The sequence below is a fragment of the Pyrgilauda ruficollis genome, unplaced genomic scaffold (assembly GCF_017590135.1).
Source record: "Pyrgilauda ruficollis isolate IOZ18807 unplaced genomic scaffold, ASM1759013v1 scaffold4, whole genome shotgun sequence".
NCBI classification, from domain to species: Eukaryota; Metazoa; Chordata; class Aves; order Passeriformes; family Passeridae; genus Pyrgilauda; species Pyrgilauda ruficollis.
Window position 1 is genome coordinate 4359526 of NW_024525489.1, and position 14349 is coordinate 4373874.

General features: G+C 40.7%; 2 protein-coding genes across 6 annotated transcripts in view; both read right to left on the bottom strand.

The window, feature by feature from the left end:
• Positions 1-81: 81 nt before the first annotated feature.
• On the bottom strand, positions 82-6788 carry MRPS10 (mitochondrial ribosomal protein S10). Its single transcript, XM_041477296.1, has 7 exons — positions 6733-6788; positions 3644-3702; positions 3463-3535; positions 2291-2430; positions 1707-1815; positions 538-627; positions 82-267 (listed from the first exon to the last, which is right to left on the bottom strand). Exons 1-7 carry the CDS (start codon positions 6766-6768, stop codon positions 181-183), a joined length of 594 nt encoding a protein of 197 aa, XP_041333230.1. The 5' UTR covers positions 6769-6788; the 3' UTR covers positions 82-180.
• Positions 6789-10068: 3280 nt separating this feature from the next.
• Positions 10069-14349, bottom strand: part of TRERF1 (transcriptional regulating factor 1) — a 98456-nt gene continuing 94175 nt past the window's right edge. For all 5 annotated transcript variants that reach the window (XM_041477228.1, XM_041477226.1, XM_041477227.1 and 2 more), the window contains 5 exons: positions 13605-13693; positions 12722-12835; positions 11850-12038; positions 11225-11433; positions 10069-10597 (listed from right to left, as the gene is read on the bottom strand). In XM_041477228.1, coding sequence (XP_041333162.1) covers positions 10276-10597; positions 11225-11433; positions 11850-12038; positions 12722-12835; positions 13605-13693 — 923 coding nt within the window. In that variant the 3' untranslated portion in view covers positions 10069-10275. The remainder of the gene's footprint in view (positions 10598-11224; positions 11434-11849; positions 12039-12721; positions 12836-13604; positions 13694-14349) is intronic.

Below are 14349 nucleotides of genomic sequence, written 5' to 3' on the forward strand. Positions count from 1 at the left end.
TTCTCTTTACAGCAGTTCAGTCTACATGTACTGGAGTTATGAGCAAAAATAACTTGATGAAACAAGAGTTCATATAATTTCTTTATAAGAGAACCTTTATTTAACAATGGACTGTCTCAGCAAATGAGGTTGACAGGAGCAATGAATTTCAGTACTAATGGAGCCAAGTACATGGTGTGTTCATGACTTTACTTCAGTTTCTTCTGTTTGAGGTAATGTATCCCAAACAGGTTTCTGAATGTGTTCTGGTATTTTCTCTATCTTAGTCTAAAAGGAAAGAAAAACAACCACTTACTGTACCAACCAGCTACCATCTAACTACTTTGCTTTTATTTGTTCTGGTTTGAGACATGAATCAGATTTAAAATGCCACCTAGTGGCACTTCCAAGCAATACAGCCTCTTTACCACGCAGTATTTTGGAAAATCTTCCTATCAAACTACACCCATTTTCTCTGCTGACTTTCTAAAGGCTTCAGTAGTTACTGGTACTTGCATCAGGACTCATAACAGTTAATAATGTGGGCTGGAAACTGACCTTTTTCACTTCCATGGCAACCCCTTCAGGTAAGTTTCGTTGCACGTACTCCAAGTAAACTGCAGCAGTACTGCTTGTTAGGTACTTCAACTAAAACAGAAAGAATTTTTTTTAACGAACTACTATTAATAATACTTCAAACAGAATTTAAAAAAACTTGCCCTGGCTTCTTCAGCCCTTGCAATGGGGACCAAACATCTTAAAGGAAGCCAACTTCCATAACATTCTGAACAGAAGCAGTTCATCTGTACTCAACTCTCATGCAAGTGTAAAGTAGTTACTTCACTCTACAGAACTGCACATGCTGCCTGGGAGCACATGCTCTGATTATGATGGAAGTGGTGGATCTTAACACTGCAGGTATCAGATGAAATTAACTGCAGGTTATACAAGAATCACCAGCTTTTCTATACTCCCAAAGTTCAAGCCTGTTATAAATCCTGCAACTCCAGAGTTCCACTGAAACACTGATTTTTTGAATTTCTCCTGGTTCCACTGATCCTTTAGGTTTTCCTGGAAGGCAAAAATAGGGCTTATGGTCTGCAGGCAGCCACTCGTACTGCACTCATGTCAGGGAACTTTAAAGTCCTAGTTTGCTAAGCACGGTGCAAATATACAGTAAGACACCCAGGAACCACAAAATGCTGGAAGTAAACCTTTCTTCTAAGAAAGTTAACCACAGCTGCATTCTAAACCATTCAGATGTCTGTGTCATCAGCCACAGAGCTGGTGGTTTTTCTATGCTTCCTATTTGCTACATGCAGTTTTAGTTTGCCACATGATGCTGCACAGGACAAAAGTATGTCTGCTCAAAAACATCAGTGACTGACAATGCCAACGATTTAGCTGCATCTTCCTCCCTTCCTGAGAAAACTCTCATCCCAATGAATTTTGGAAACCAAGAGCATAACACACATCAATTCTACCTTACTTTCTTTAGCCATTTTTTCAGCTCTTAAGATGATGTTAAAAATAAAAAAACTTTCTGGTCCAAAAATGATGTAGGCTGTGCATTCAGAATAACTCGTGTTGTGTTTTATGTAACTAGGTCAGCTGTTTTCCAATATTCTCCTGCATTCTCCTCCCCAAAACATTTTCATTTGTGCATTAGCATGTAGTAATATCTTTGAACTGTGCACCTAGAACAATTTTGTTTCCTTCTTTCTTACCTCTAAACACATGTAATGCGTTCTCATTTCATACTGAACTCTGTGCTTCTTGTAAATGTGTACAGATTTTAGAAGTGTAAATCGCTCTATCGTCTTTGGGGGTTTATCTCTGAGCAAAGAAGAAAAAAATTTTCATGTTATATAAAGGATGATAATACAAGTTTATTTGAAAGATTATGCTGAAATCTCTGTTCTTATTTGACATTTAGAAGATCTACAAGGAAATATCAAACACTGGTACAGTTTGTTATTAACTCACATGGGCACGGTTAACACTCGGGTATTAACCAGCACTGGGTCAGGGAAGCTACAGCACTGACAGCTGTACTGAAAGTACTGTCAGTATCCCTCCTGAAGATAAAAAGCACTTCCACTATGGCAGTGCTGAGTGCAGATCTGCTGCTGCTTTCGCATCACTGTCCTGCCATCAAAGAAATGTTAGGTCTATAATCTGAGAAAAAAATGTCAGATTACAGCCATTTCTTATAAAAAGAAAATAAATACTTCTCCTCAGAGGACCTGAATTACAGTACATAACAGAAGAAGCATCTCACTCCATATCACTCTACAGATCAGTTACTTACACTTTTTCAACAGAGATGCCAAGTTCTTTAGCTGCAAGCACTGCAAAATATTCATAGCTGTCCAACACAGCTTTATCGTGGCCTTTAACTAAAATGGACAATCTCTTGTACAGTGTTTCTGGCTCATCTGAAAGAGAGACCTGCATTTTTGAAGAAAGGACAAGAGTTACCACACCATGTTCTCCTTAATTTATGCATGCACTGCGTATTTCCTTTGCCTGTATGCCCCATTTGTAAAAGAGAAAAAACACCCCACAAACCTGTTAAGCTGCTTATTTTAATTTATCTCACAGAGCCTGCCTGTATTACCTTGACTGACAGGTCTCACTCTACCAGGGAAGGCAAAGTGTGAAGAGACAGCTAACTTCTGAACATTTAGGTAAAAATTCTTCATCCAAAAAAGGAATGCCAGATAGATATAAGGAGGATGACACTAGCAACGGCAAGAACAAAACTCATTGTTGAACCAAGTCTGGAGCACTATTTGTATTTTACAGAGCAGTGTGCAAACACTGGAGAGTTTGTTTGGGTATGGAAATTAAATAGACCATTATGGACAGCAACCAGAATTCTCACTTTACTAAGCTCTAAGACTACTTTAAATACAGTAGTCTTCCCCAGGTGTATTATCCTTCATGTTTGTACAAGTGCAAGTTTATGACTTTCAGTTAGGGCTTCAATTTCTGATGGTCTGGGCTTGCTGATCAACTGGAAGAGCCTTAATGAGTGCACAAGTGCTGATTTTCCCAGAGGTTCACTCCTAGGCAGTTTAGCACACTAAATCCAGCATGTACCAGCCACAGCAGGAAGGCTGGGTCAGCACTGTAGATCTAATACTGCCTGTCAGACGTTTCTGATGCCCTTGTCAAAAGGCTGCTAAGCTGCCACGGGCATTGAACTGAATATGGCCAAGAAGCTGGTATTTCATAGAGTTACAGCTGCACAGAAAAGCGAGAAAGTTACTGAGAGGGAACTGTGAGCTACACAAATCTTGCTGACCCACACCAAAACAGAAGATCTCAAATACCAATCTAAATTATTTTTTCTCTATGATAAATTTGCCATCACTACGACAGACCTTCAAAAAGCTGCAAGAAAAGAATTCAAGTTTTTACAGACGTCATTTTTATTACTAAGAAAAGTTATAAAATACCGTGTTAGAGAACACTCACCAAAGGATTAGTCTTAGGCTCCCGTGTATCACCATGGGATCCAACCAGCCGTGCTCCCGTCAAGGTGGAGCTCCTAGAAATACAGTCATGGGAAAAGCATAAAAGAAGTTGTTAAAGTTGGATTTTATTTTTTCAGGGACTATGGAGGAGCAGTGGAAGGAGGAGGGGCTGTTACACTTACGGAAGAAAATACTGCTTTTGCATAATTCTGCTTGCATAACTGACAGGAAAAGCTGATCCCTGTATAAAACAGTAAGTTATGTTATGGTGATTTTCCCCAAACTAGAAAGCAGCCAGTTAATACAGATGTATTAAAGATTACTTTTTTGCACACCAAAGCACAGCACATTCCTAGGCACTGATTTGACCAACTACGAAGTTTGCTCCATTGGAAAATACAGGAAAACAGGAGCATGGAAATGTATTTCAGTATACAATAGCACCTAAAAAAAGAAGCACGTTAAGGACACAGTAACAGTATGCACTTACTACTGAGGCACCTAAATAGCAATCACAAGCATATTTTTAACAGAAAAATGTATTTTTGTGGCATCAGATGCCATTTCTGTACACAATAATATTTTATCTTTAGTTTTACTTTCATGGTACAACATATATAAGTTTTGTCAAGTGACAGCATAAGTAGGACTTTAAAAAGCAATTGAAAGCAGTATCATACAAATGCAAAAATTTAGTCTGTGAATTTAACTGGAAATTTACTGATTTTTTAAGAAAAAAGTTCCCTGTGATTTTGAACACTTGTTGTTTTGAAGAGATCATTTAAATAGAAATACTTCTTTCAAGCCAGTGAACCACGTTTAAAAGATAACATAATTTTCTGTGTTAGAAAAGGAATACAGTTGTTAATCATGTAACATTACTATCTTTCATACTAGAATAACTGTTCCCTTCTGAACATTTTGTGGCTTCTAGCTTCCTTCCACTAATTCTTAATTTGGCAAAGTTATAGACTACTTGGGGGAGAAGGAACTTTTGCTTAACAGAACCTCAGGGCTGCAGCAAAATGCTGAAGCCAAATTAGTTACATATCTTGCCCCTTGATGCTCCTTTTCGACATGTGCTGGAGTCATAGCTTTAAGAGAGAAGACAGATACCCCACCCAAGAGTTATACAGGTGACTGTCTAATCAAATCATCAGAAAACAGCCAGACCTCACACTTTTTCAGATAATCTTACTGTAGTTGCCCGTGGATATGAATAACTGACTCTATGATGCTACTAGGCTCCGAACCTTTTCCAGTATGCATCATACATTCATTATACATCAGCAGCAAGCAAAACTGTTTTCTGAAGTAATTGTGCCTCAGTCACAATTTATCCACAAATGCTGCTTCCCATAAAGAAGATGTCTGCAGGAAGAGGCAGGGGAGATTTCTTTTTACAAAGCTGACTATGGTACAAATGCCTCCCCCTAAGCAAACCTTTCAAATCCAGATCTTCACAGAGGCACTACTGTTACATTCTTTAAGCGCATAACAAAATAGGCAATTTTAGCAGCATTGAATATTTGTCACTGTAGTTGATAATCATTCAGAAGGTTTCAAAGTTTATGCTGGTAACTACCTGAGCCTCAATAGCTAAAAAGCAGTGAAATACAGCTAGTAATTGTCTAATGACATCTAATAAAATAGAGGGACAAGAGCACATAATGACAGGACAAGAGGGAATGGCTTCAAACTGAAAGAGGGTAGGGGTAGATTAGAGATTAGAAAACAATTCTTGACTGGGAGAGTAGTGAGGCACTGGAACAGGCTGCTCAGAGAAGCTGAGGATGACCCATCCTGGGAGTGTTCAAGGCCAGGATGGATGGAGCTCTGAGCAACCTGATCTAGCAGAAGGTGTCCCTGCACTTGGCAGGGGGTTGGAAATAGATGGTCATTAAGGTCCCTTCCAATGCAGGCCTACGATTCTATGGCAAAATTATCTTGACATTAGCACCTCAAGTCTCTCTTCCTGAAGCCAGAATGCTGCCTTCCTTCCATTCAATACCAGTATGAAGTACAGTTACAATCACCTGACACCACTTCAGGAAGCAGACAGGCCATGAGCATAAAAGACTATTCAGTGCAGGGCTTAAGCTGTTGTGCAAGTACATGACACAGAATCTGACCCCAGATGACAAATGTAAGGCTATTAACTGTAACCACAACTGAATTTCTTACCTGTTTTGGGTTTTTTAATGCATGTGCATATGCAGTCTGTGCTATGTATTCTTTTACTTATAACTACTTGACTTGGTAATAAGGACTTATTATTTGCATGCAAAGATAAGTGGACTCATAGTGTATTCTGCTATGTGGTTTTAGGTAGAAAAATTTCAGTCTTAACGCAATAAAAATGAATAAAACAAAACCCGATGAAGCAGTAGAGTCCTATCCCACACACTAAGGTCTGCAGCCTTTCCAATATTCTATGACTGTGCATGTTATTCCTACCACATGCCATCTCCCTTTGTTACTAATTAAACAGATCTGCATCAAGTCAAAAGTTTTTGTAACATTAAATTAAAGGTGTTCTATGCAAATTTTGATAAAATGATACACTGAATACCTCAAGTGCTAGATATGACATTCAGTGGGCAGGAATTTGTAAACAGCTTCACTGTCTGATTTAATGATGTGCTCTTGCTAATGGCCATCATAGAAGGTGGAAATGACACTCAAAGACTGCAATATAACAGAACCAAGACTTTGCACAAAACATAATTATCCCTCTCCTAGTGCAAAATAGCCTTAATTTTGTTTGGTTGAGAGCCTCTGAAGTGTGAGGGGGAGACAGACGCCTGAAAGGCAAGTCCAGAACACACTGCATAGACAGAAGAGAGTTTAGGGCTTCAGAAAATCCAATTTTCTCAATTTGAGAGAAAGCAATCACTGTTTTTAAGCCCAAACTAGCAAACAACATCAGTGCACTACGCTTTCCCGTTATTTCACGTTGTAACTTCCAAGCTTTGAAACTTTGTAGACTATAAACTCGCCTAGCACACGGCCTTCATATCCAAGTCACCTATTCTTCACTATCCCTTCCACCCGGACTAACTGCGGAAAACCACAGAACTGCAGCGAAGAGTTCTGAGGACCCGCCAGGCAATGATGGCGTGCAGAGACACAATCCCACGCTGTACAGCCCCAGCCCTCCCGGAGCCCGAAGGACAGCATTTGCCACGTCCTCTGTTCCCACTCCCCTCAGGAATGAAGACGCCGAGGAAAAGGACGAGGGACGCGTCCCCTCTCTCGCCACACACCGCACCTGACAGAGCCGCCGCCACAGCCACCCCGCCGCCATCTTGGCTCCGCCCCTGCCCGCCCTGCCTCGCCCGGAAGGAGAAGAGCGGCCGCGTCCCGCACCTCCTTCCCCCGCTGGGGCGGCTCTGCCCGCGGGGCAGCGCTCGGAGCTGCGCAGGCGAGCTGGGAGCTCCCACGGTGCCGAAGGAGCCGTACGAGTCCCCAGCTCGGCTCCCCACCCCGGCTGCCGCCTCCCGCGAGCGCTGCCTCAGGGCAGCACCGACGGAGCTGCGGCTCCCCCTCAGCCGCTTCCCGCCACGGACGGCCGCAGGCCCCCTCAGGCGCTCCCCGTCCTGTTCTCTAGGAATCCTTTGAAAAAAACCAAAACGAAACCAATTACACGAACCCAAACTTTCAACCTTCTCCCCGCTCGTAGAAAATATTTTTAAAAGGGATACAAGCCCGTCAGAGCAAAACCCATTCGACTGTATTTTACCGATATATAAAAATGACTGGCAATGGCACATAAACCCTTTTCTTTTTATACATACAAATAGCGGTTAATAATACAACACAGCTTCTGATCGGTACCAAATCTTTACAGGGGGTGGGGAAATAAATAAGTGCTAATTTATGCCACTAAACCATCCTTAAATACACACAATCAGGTAGGCAGTGTAGAGTGAGATTAACCTGAAATTAAGCTGTGTGCAATTCAAATGCTAACAACGGGAACCTGAAACCAGCATAGATCACAAGCTCTATCAAATGTATATATATTTTTTATTTTGTTACTTCCTCTGCCACCTAAAATTACAGTCTGCTTTTTACACTAAAACGCCTAAAATATTTACACAACCATCTTCTAATAAAATAACAAATATTGAAAATAAGATTTTTCTCATAAAATATGTTTTCTGTATGTACACGTTTTATCAAAGAGGACTAGCTCCAATATTGAATAGTTTTCCATCATCAACCATCAGCAAGAAAGTTTTCTGAAACAAAACTATGTTCAACTCATGTACAAATAGGCAGAACAGCACATTTAACATCAGCCAATGCAACACTTAATGACGAAGTCAATGTTTGAGGCCTAAAGAATGTACTGCTTAGGAAATGTGCATTTCTTTTTTTTCCTTTATGAATAACTTCTTTGGTTATCATTGTTCTATTCTTGGCTGTACAATAAAACAGCACCCAATTAATGTTACTTAACCAGGCATATGTATGTGTATATATATATTTATAGGTACTAAATTTAGCACAGGTCCTGTGCAACTGTTACTAAAAAGAAGTGTCACTGTAGATTCTTTAATACAGAGCTGCTCTTCAGAATCAAGCCCCTAAATTTCTACTGTATTTCACTCACTTCTTCAAGCAGAACTCTGATTTCAATCATCATTTTGTTTAAACAGTTTTTAACCACCAGGAACCTGAAAACCTGCCCATTTTCTAGTGTAGAGCCTTTCTCACAGAGATCCTTAAAGGTTCAAAATTATACAAGCTAGGGAAAGGAAGAGCAGACTCTGCTGGGCTGTCTCTAACAGAGACTCCTGAAAGCCAACACGTTTTAATGCTCACAAAAGCCTCCACTTTGCAAACCATGAAGACATGCAGTATCTATGAGATTTTTTGTCAGTGGGTCTTGCTGGTAGTACACAGCTGAGCACCCAGTCCGCTGAACCTGGGTTGCATGTGGCCCCTGTAAAAGTAAAATGTCACAGCATGGACTGGAACTGCTGGGGGAAGGTGCGGAGTGGCAGGCTGGGAAAGACTCCTGCTGTCTGATCTCCTGAAGCTCAAGGGTACAATGAGAACATCACCTCTCATGTGACAGGACTGAAATTCCACCCACTGGTCAAATCCTACTGCAAAAACCTGTGGAAACCCCCAGAACACTAAAACAACCACATACACAGGAACTTCAATAACCAGAAACTGAGAAGTTATTTCCATTCTCCTGAAGGGCTGTTCTTTAACATCAGAACATTTGAACTTAAGCAGAAATTTGAGGTCATTTGGCTTCACATACTTGGCTTCGACAGAGAAGGCACCTCTGTCAGTGGGTCTCACTGGTTCTGAACTTGTGTGGTCCAGTAACTCCTATAAAAGTGCTGTGATTTACCCTCCTTTTGCATAGTTAAACAAGGGTAACAAGTAGAGAATAAGACACACCATCCCTCAGATTCTGGTGAAGATATTAGGAATATGGCAAAAAGAACCCGATAAAATAAAACCCAACCCATAAAAGAAACCCCAAACAAACCTGAAGCCTGGAAGAGCTGAGTAAGTCTTATAAAGTATTTTATAAAGTTAACAATACTCCTCTCTACTGTGCAAAATTCACAAGAAAATCAGTGCTGCTGCCTATGAGAGCTCTGCAATCAGCATTCATATTCTGTAATTAAAGGTCCACTCAACCTAACTCCACTTCTTCCTTGTTTTACTCTGCAATGTACAATTCTTTCATATCCTGTTTAATCAGAGAACCAAATCTGTATTTATATAAATTGTGTCAGGTGTCCAGCATGTAGATCTGAACCTAAGGAAAGAGAAATGGTCGTTAAACAGCAACATCAACTCACCTCTGTAGCATGTTTGTAGTAAATAAACAACAGCTGAATTTGATGTAATTAAGAGGACTGAAAATGGCACAAGAATAACACGTTATACCTAGGTGCTGAAAGCATATCAGTCTCTTCTCCAACGGCAAGAATGCTTCCCTGTGTTTGCCTGGTGAGAGAGCAAGCATTGCTTGAGCACACATTCCTCTAAAACCACAGAGATGGCTATTCCACACTGTGATTGATTGTCACAGGACAATATTTCCAGTGCAATCTGATTACCAAGGCAGTGTTCCTGATTCAGTGTTCCCATCAGAGGAGGTGAACCACAGAACAATCATTTTCCTTCTTCAATCCTGGAAATTAGGTAATTTTAAAATCAGCAGATCAAAACCCTGCTAAAATGGAATGTCTAAATTGTCCTGTGTAACCAAGACAGAACTGAAAATGAACTACGTATTACTAACTCTTTCACAGTTAAACCAGATTTTTTTTCCTCCATCTCGCTTAACATGGCAGCACAAAGACAAATAATGTGATCATATCTTTAAGAGAGATGACATTTACTCTCTAGAAGATGCTGGAAATGATCCCATATAGACAAAAAAAATGTTTCATCAGAAGTGTGTGAAATTTATTCTTGTAATTGGGGTAAAATGAAAATTGGAAGAGTTAAAGACTAAAGATTCTACCAGGACCATCTGCTAGGCACTGATAGCAGAACCATAAACTTCTGTAATTAGTAGCCTTGGAAGTTATCAGCAAAAAGAGCTCAGATAAAAACACCTTATAAGAATATTTGTACCAATTATTTATTTCTTCCCCCAAAACACAAATTAATAAAAAAAAAGGGAAAAAAGCAGATTTTTTTTCTAGACCTGGATAAAATAATTATAATTTTCAACAGGTAGTTTACAATCAGTGGGAATAAACAAGCAGTCCAGGTTTCCTGATTGATCCGTTCAGGGTGTGCTCAGTAGCCGTCTATCAAACAACTTTATTTACAACTCAGCATCATCCTGCAGTAGATCTGGATCTTCATCATCCAGTAAGAGGTCAGCATCCATGACTTCGTTCTCTTCCATAACATCACCCAGATCCGGAACAACATCATCATCAATGTCACCAACATTTTCAACATGTTTAACCAAGCTCATGTGATCCAGGGGGATCAAACTATGCCCAGCTGGCCCAGTAGTTCTTGCAATAGTGGCTGCCATTTCTGCTGCTACAGCAGCTTTCTGAGCCTTCTGCCTTTGCTGTTCTTCTTGTTGTCTGTGAGTCTTCATATGAGCATTGCGGCTTTTGATTTTGAAAAAGACCCTAAATTTTAAAGGAAAAAAATCAGATTAAAATGCACTGCTTTTGATGAAATGAGCCAAAAAAGACTCAACAACTTATCAGTACATTTGCTTCCTTGTCCTGAAATAGAAGTCAGTGAAGTCTGCAATGCCATGGTGTGAATTTCAGGGACATATTACCAGATTTATACATCCTCATGGTATCAAAATGGCCTACTCTGATTTTGTCAGAGGTAGTTTGTAGCTCCCACACCTGCATCAGTATCTATGCACATCCTAATTTTCCCTCTATCAGTTTCACAACCATCTTGCACAAAGGGGAGAGAGTGAAGGATTACCACGATGGACAAACTCAAACAGAGAAACACAGAAAAAGTTGCCCACTGTCACATCCAAGTCAGTGATGAAGCAAGAGGCTAGAATGTCAGATGCAGAAATTCTAGCAGGTAAGTGGAAAATAGGAATAAATACTGCAGGGGCATCCAAAATGTCATGCAAACCTATCTCTGACAGTTTTGGTAAGAGAACATATCATCTAGGGGGAAAACTTCCAAGACAATCAGAGCAAAACCAAAGTTTGTTCACAGCACTGCTGATCTGGAATCTAAACAGGCAAAGGTGATGCTGTCCTGCAGAAAGTCACACTTACCTGCCACACTCCTTGCAAGGAAATATTGTCGTTGGGTCGGTCTCGCCGCTTGTTGTGCTGTGGGCAGGTGAGCTCTTGATGGAGCAGTATCCGCTCTGCGTACCAGATTTCTGCTTCGTGCCAGGAATGGTGCAGCGTGTTTTCGTCACCTGGTTTGTACCTCCGTGAATGCGAGCGTGGCCATTCAGCGCTTGTCGGGAACTGAACACCTGGCAGGGAACGGGGTGGAGGGGAGGGGAGAAAAAAACCGCAAGAAATCACAAGGAAACACTGGAACTGCAGAAAGTAGGATGCCAAATGCGTATCACAACAGAACAAGTGTACATGTCAACATGCACCATCTACTCATTCAAATGGTGCTTGCTTTCAGCAATATCCCACTATAATTGAAGACAGTCACAATAAAACAAAGCAGTGAGCTATCCTATTAAAGTTGTGTAACCTAATTGGAGCTGTTGCCATACAGTATTTCTAAACGGTACATCAACTCAGAATTCAGCTTTCTGTACGGATCAAACTGCTTCTATTTTGTGGGGTAGGAATTAAAAGCAGTCAAAATCACAATTCACTAGTTTACACATACCACCACCACCCCCTCCCCGTTAAATATACCAAACACACGTACAGCGCCACAGTTTGGCATTTCACAGATGAAGGAGGATGAAGACAGTGAAAGACCCTGAACGGCAGGTAGATCTATAGGTCCAACAAGAGAGATTGCTGGTGGGTCAGGTGACTTCTGCATTTCCCTTTCTTCCTTTCTGTCTTCTTCAATATCTTCATCTTCCTCTAACACTTCCTCTTCTCCACTTGTCTAAAATAGACAGCACATTTAAGGAACACTAGAAATATGGACAGCACTGGATCGTAGGACATACAGAGTTTTCTGGAACAGCATGCTGTTTAGTCAAGTGTGCTTTCCAGTATCACTGTTTCTTCCCATCCTGAATGAACTTCTGGTCGTACTGGAGCTACCACCCCTTAATGGATAAGCTATAGCCCATAAAGCTTCTCTGCAGTGCTCAAGACAGCCTCCATGTGTATCATGGAGCTGTGGCTCCACAGATCTGCAGTTGCCAGGCACAGTGCTGTCCTCCCGCCATCAGAAAGGCCATGTGCGCTGTACTTGTAGTCAAGTTACTTTAAAAAAAAACCTAAAACGACCAACTAAAAAACCCCAACCCACAAAGCAACACATCCCAAGTGGTATTTGTACTGGAATGTTAGAGCAGCCTTTAGGAGCACACATGGGCACAAGCGTAATTTATGGAGGTTTCCCTGGACTACGGTTAGATAATGCACTTTTATCTGGTTGCAGTCCAGCCAAACAAATCTTGGGGTAGCTGAGGTCACAAAATATTCATACAGAACATAATTCAGAGTCATGGAATAATTTCTACTGGAAGATACCTATGTCACCTAATTCAATCTCCTCGTCAAAAAAGGACAAACAAAAATTATCCAGGGTTAAACTTTCTCATCTTCCTTTAGACTTACCAAGCATTCATCTCTTTTCTTCTCTAAGCGCGTTCTGTGTTTCCGTCCCAAACGCAAGATTTTCTTCCAGGTATAGTAGTATTCCACACATTGTGCAACTGTCTTAGACTTAACCTGTAGTTAAGGAATTGCAGAAATAGTCCCATCTTATTTTTTTGCTTTCATTCAACACTATTTTTTGTTTGACTACAACAGGAATACTCTTGTAGAATAATTAGTTCTAGATTTTTTTCAGTCAAATTTGCATTGACTTTTTCAACTTCAGAGGACTTCTCTGGGATTCTATAAACTCCAGACAGAAAATTACTCAGAATGTACTCTTGTAGCTCAGTTGTACAGTACTACTGAGAAATCTAGGAATTAAGACTTGAGTCACATAAATCCACGTATTTTTCAACATTTGAGCTAACAAGTAGGGTATTGTGCCCTGAGATTTATAACCCTGTATTTTCTGCTTTGTGGCAGAACATGAAAAGTAAGCCAAAACATGTTTTCTCTTTATTAACAGGTTTCAACCCTTTCTAGCACCAGGCTCAATGCCAGTGACTCTGGTACCTTGTAACAAACTGCCAGAGAACACCAAGACCATAATGTTAAAACATACTTGTCCCACACATAAAATGCCATGATTCGGATTCCAGATGTGAAAACTTTCAAATATAATAACAAGAGGAACAACTTTTAATTATTTATAAGTGTTTTTTACATGTATCTAATGCAGAGGTACAACCAATGAATATACCACTCCTGGTGTTCTTGTAACCACTGCTGTCTCTATGCCTGCAACCAGCTGGTCTGGCACTGGAGGGAAAATAAAGCGGAACAGCATAGAGCAAAAGGGACAAAAAACCCGCAGCAACTGACAGAACAGAAATAACCTTACCATTTTCTGTACAAATATGAAATCTTTGCTGTAGGTGGACAATGCCTCTTTGAACAATCTTCTTTCTTGATGTGTCCATTTGTCAGAGCCTTAAAAAGAATGTGAAATCATTATCAACGATAAAAACTCACCACCTCTATGTTGGGGCCGTATCTGAAACAAGAACCAGGAAGTCTCAAGCACCTGTGAATGATGCTGCTACCCACATACAAGCATGGCTGTACTGACTCAGACCTGAAGTCCATCTAACCAGTATTTGGTCTCCAGCAGTGGTGACAGGCAGTTGCCTAGGAAACAGTAAGATCAGGGCAAGCAAATACAAATGTCTCTTCCTAATTTTTCCTAACCTCTGACCATGATGGGCACAGGGGTCTTTCCTGAGTCTGTTGCAATTTGCTTATTTAGTAACTACCCTTGTAAATGCTGAGCCACTCTTCCTTTCAACCAATTAAACATCTTGTACCCAAAACATCCTTTGCGCCAAAGAGTTCACAGATCAGTGGACCCTCTGCATGAAGAGCCACCTCCCTTTCTTTGTCTCCTGGCTCCCAGTAGCTTCACTGGATGACCCTTCATTCTTCAAGTGGAGGAGAAAGTGAAACCAACCTTGACAATCACCTCCGTGCTATTCAGAATTGTGTGCCCTTTCTGTCACTCCCAAACCTTTGATCATTACTCTGTCCCACTCTGAACCTTTACCAGTACTAAAACATTCCTATAAAGACAAGAGGACCAGAAAGGCACA

Coding starts and splice junctions, on each gene's coding strand:
- MRPS10 (XM_041477296.1), bottom strand. CDS start 6,768: ATGGCGGCGGGGTGGCTGTGGCGGCGGCTCTGTCAG. Junction 1,816..2,290: donor GGCATCTCTGTTGAAAAAGT/GTAAGTAACTGA, acceptor TTCTTTGCTCAG/AGATAAACCCCCAAAGACGA. Junction 628..1,706: donor CGCATTACATGTGTTTAGAG/GTAAGAAAGAAG, acceptor TTTCTGTTTTAG/TTGAAGTACCTAACAAGCAG.